Source organism: Salmo salar, unplaced genomic scaffold (assembly GCF_905237065.1).
Source record: "Salmo salar unplaced genomic scaffold, Ssal_v3.1, whole genome shotgun sequence".
NCBI lineage: Eukaryota > Metazoa > Chordata > Actinopteri > Salmoniformes > Salmonidae > Salmo > Salmo salar.
Genome location: NW_025548515.1, coordinates 50001 through 54360, shown reverse-complemented (window position 1 = coordinate 54360; position 4360 = coordinate 50001). Strand labels below are relative to the sequence as shown.

At 40.8% G+C, this 4360-nt stretch overlaps 1 protein-coding gene across 1 annotated transcript in view; it reads right to left on the bottom strand.

Moving 5' to 3' along the window:
• Positions 1–1927: 1927 nt before the first annotated feature.
• The window catches only part of LOC123733115 (plexin-B2-like), a gene marked incomplete at its 5' end in the record, with an annotated part of 48063 nt that continues 45630 nt past the window's right edge, over positions 1928–4360 (bottom strand). The window contains 3 exon segments of the mRNA XM_045712473.1: positions 1928–3928; positions 4156–4230; positions 4334–4360. The exon segment at positions 4334–4360 is cut by the window's right edge and continues 49 nt beyond it. Of these exon segments, the coding sequence (XP_045568429.1) occupies positions 3824–3928; positions 4156–4230; positions 4334–4360 (207 nt within the window).

Sequence of the window (4360 nt, the reverse complement as noted above, 5' to 3'; positions counted from 1 at the left end):
TCATTCATCCAAGTGTCTGAGTTAGGTGCTAAGTCATATCCCATATTAAGATTGGTCCTCATTCATCCAAGTGTCTGAGTTAGGTGCTAAGTCATATCCCATATTAGGATTGGTCCTCATTCATCCAAGTGTCTGAGTTAGGTGCTAAGTCATATCCCATATTAAGATTGGTCCTCATTCACCCATATAGCTGGCAAGCAAGGAGAACCCAGCATCCTCAGATGAACTGAGACTAATCCTGTAGTTGAGGAAAGACTCGAATTTCAATTCAAAAGACGCATTCATATTTATCAGAGAGTTGCACAAGTGTCCCCATTTGACCCTATGAGTGGTGAACGCAGTAAGGAGCAACCTAACAATGCTCAGATGAACTCAGACACTTAGGTAGCGCCCCAAATACCACTATTGCCTTTATAGTGCACTTTTTTGGGGGCCCCGCTGACCCTGGTCAAATGTAGTGGACTATATAAGGAATAGGGTGCCATTTGGGATGCAGCCTTAAATACATCACCAGGTCAATATGTGAGGATATATGCAGCATCACATCATGTACCATATATAAATTCTATTCATCTACCCCCCTATAGCTTCAGGATGACAACACATCATGTACCATATAGAAATTCTATTCATCTACCCCCCTATAGCTTCAGGATGACAACACATCATGTACCATATATACATTCTATTCATCTACCCCCTATAGCTTCAGGATGACAACACATCATGTACCATATAGAAATTCTATTCATCTACCCCCCTATAGCTTCAGGATGACAACACATCATGTACCATATAGAAATTCTATTCATCTACCCCCCTATAGCTTCAGGATGACAACACATCATGTACCATATAGAAATTCTATTCATCTACCCCCCTATAGCTTCAGGATGACAACACATCATGTACCATATATAAATTCTATTCATCTACCCCCCTATAGCTTCAGGATGACAACACACCATGTACCATATAGAAATTCTATTCATCTACCCCCCTATAGCTTCAGGATGACAACACATCATGTACCATATATAAATTCTATTCATCTACCCCCTATAGCTTCAGGATGACAACACATCATGTACCATATATAAATTCTATTCATCTACCCCCCTATAGCTTCAGGATGACAACACATCATGTACCATATATAAATTCTATTCATCTACCCCCCTATAGCTTCAGGATGACAACACATCATGTACCATATAGAAATTCTATTCATCTACCCCCCTATAGCTTCAGGATGACAACACATCATGTACCATATATACATTCTATTCATCTACCCCCCTATAGCTTCAGGATGACAACACATCATGTACCATATATAAATTATATTCATCTACCCCCCTATAGCTTCAGGATGACAACACATCATGTACCATATATAAATTCTATTCATCTACCCCCCCTATAGCTTCAGGATGACAACACATCATGTACCATATATACATTCTATTCATCTACCCCCTATAGCTTCAGGATGACAACACATCATGTACCATATATAAATTATATTCATCTACCCCCCTATAGCTTCAGGATGACAACACATCATGTACCATATATAAATTCTATTAATCTACCCCCCTATAGCTTCAGGATGACAACACATCATGTACCATATATAAATTATATTCATCTACCCCCTATAGCTTCAGGATGACAACACATCATGTACCATATATAAATTATATTCATCTACCCCCCTATAGCTTCAGGATGACAACACATCATGTACCATATATAAATTATATTAATCTACCCCCTATAGCTTCAGGATGACAACACATCATGTACCATATATAAATTATATTCATCTACCCCCTATAGCTTCAGGATGACAACACATCATGTACCATATATAAATTATATTCATCTACCCCCTATAGCTTCAGGATGACAACACATCAACACATTGGTTTAGTATTAAAATATATTTGAGGAGTGATTCAAAATGATGAAGCAGTTGCATAGCAGATAAAACAAACGAGCTGATGACGACGTGAAAACTATTTGGCAAATGATTTAAGGATGATGTTTGAAATCCATTGAAACGGTTTCAGAAGAATTGACAGAGAAGGCAGTACCTGTCCTGTAGACCAGCTCCACAAGTCATGGTGGTTCACAGCTCAATGATTTACAAAAGTACCATTCAATTATATACATATGTAATGATCATTTTAGCATTTCTCTTTTCAATATCTAGTCTCATGTTTCACACACAGGCAATGGTCTACAATGACAATAAGAGCCATTTTGAAATTAACGGTTTAAAAAAATTATACAGAAAAACAATTATGGCATAACACATACCAGCAAAGATTCTATACTATTAGCATTGAGCTAAAGTGGTTACATTTCAGATTAACAGAACCCTGATTCATCTATCCACATATGTACTATTTCTGGACTCACGATGGAAAAATGAAGGCAAATGGTTTATTTCTTGTATAAAAATGAGAAGATGTTCAACTTCAGCTCTACTGTGTATTGGCACTTAGTCAAGCCAAAGCCTAACAGGTGACAGCTCTAACTTGGTCCACCAGTTAGTTTCAGTGAGACGTTGATGTCAATGGTACAGTATGAATGTGCTTCATCTTTTAGTCTGTTTGGTTTGTTTGACTACTGTTTGACTACATGTGAAGTGGTTCAAGGCTGCTGCACCCTATTCCCCTTCATAATGCACTACACTGAGAACCCACATCCAAAATATATCAACGACAAATACAAAATCATGACAAAAACAAAGTTCGGCCATTTTTAGAACAACAACATGATTAACCAGTCATAACTAGCCAATGGCAATGCAGATTACACAGTAAGCAACCAATCGATTTAAACACAGGATATGACATCATGGAACACCCTGCTTCTTCGCTTCTAGAAACTTTTTAAAAACACAAATTAACAAACTTAGTTGTGCCCATCCATCCTTTTAAAAAATAATTTCATCTTGGTATGTAAAGCGTCTTTTGCATAAAGCCTGTGCCATAAAAATATATTTACATACAACACTACTCTCCTAACTCTGGTCTACTCTGGAGCACATTAAACATCTGATTATCTGTACAAGCTGTAAGTCATCAACACCAGGTTGTATATCATGAGACTGACAGGTATAGTTGCTATGGTTGGTCAGTGGTGGTGTACCGTTTATCCTCTGTAGGCTGGGTTTACAGTCTGCTAGCTCACTCAGGGACTATACTGTAGGCTGGGTTTACAGTCTGCTAGCTCACTCAGGGACTATACTGTAGGCTGGGTTTACAGTCTGCTAGCTCACTCAGGGACTATACTGTAGGCTGGGTTTACAGTCTGCTAGCTCACTCAGGGACTATACTGTAGGCTGGGTTTACAGTCTGCTAGCTCACTCAGGGACTATACTGTAGGCTGGGTTTACAGTCTGCTAGCTCACTCAGGGACTATACTGTAGGCTGGGTTTACAGTCTGCTAGCTCACTCAGGGATTATACTGTAGGCTGGGTTTACAGTCTGCTAGCTCACTCAGGGACTATACTGTAGGCCCTTGCTCATTCAGTCTATAGGATCCATAGAGTCAGAGAGAGAGAGGGAGACAGAGAGATTAGGGATCATCCAGTCCCACTTTGGCCCAGTAGCTCTGCTCCTTCACAAGTATTTTCCCCAAAACGCAATAGTTTCCCACAGTTTCTCATGTCTCTAAGGGGAAGAGATATGTGTAACTCTTCATGGTTGATGCTGTAATAGTCTGAAGTCTGCCTCAGTCTCTGGTCCCCCTCATCTTGGTCTACAGAGTGGTCCCATAGCTCCTCCCCCCTCTCTCTGGGGGCCAGAGGTTAAAGGTCGGTGACTTTGTTCTCGAGGGCGGCGGCTATCTGCTGCAGCCGCAGGGTCAGCTGTTTACTCTGGGCGGCTGGGTCCTCATCTAAAGACTGGATGATCTGGAGGGAGGGAGGGAGGGAGGGAGGGGAAAAATGAGAGAGGACACAGAAGAGACAGTGGTAAACAGATTTTCCTGCAACAGCAAGTGACATTAATTTGCAGAGGAAGTCAACCAAGAGGATAGGGCCTTCAAACCACCAAACAAGGAAGTGAGTCCTAAGGTTCTTAACCAAGAGGATAGGGCATTCAAACCACCAAACAAGGAAGTGAATCCTAAGGTTTTTACCCCGTCATAGTATTTGCTGGCATACTGGTAGAGCTGGTGCAAGGCTGCCTGGGTATTCAGCGTGTCTGTGTGTTCCTGGAGAGCACAAAGAAGGAAGGATCAACCTTATTGTTGTATTCTGATGATGCAATAGAAGACTGCCCACACACAAGCAGATGTGAGGTCACTTGGTACGTACCCTGGACACCTCAGCCAGGTGTGTGTT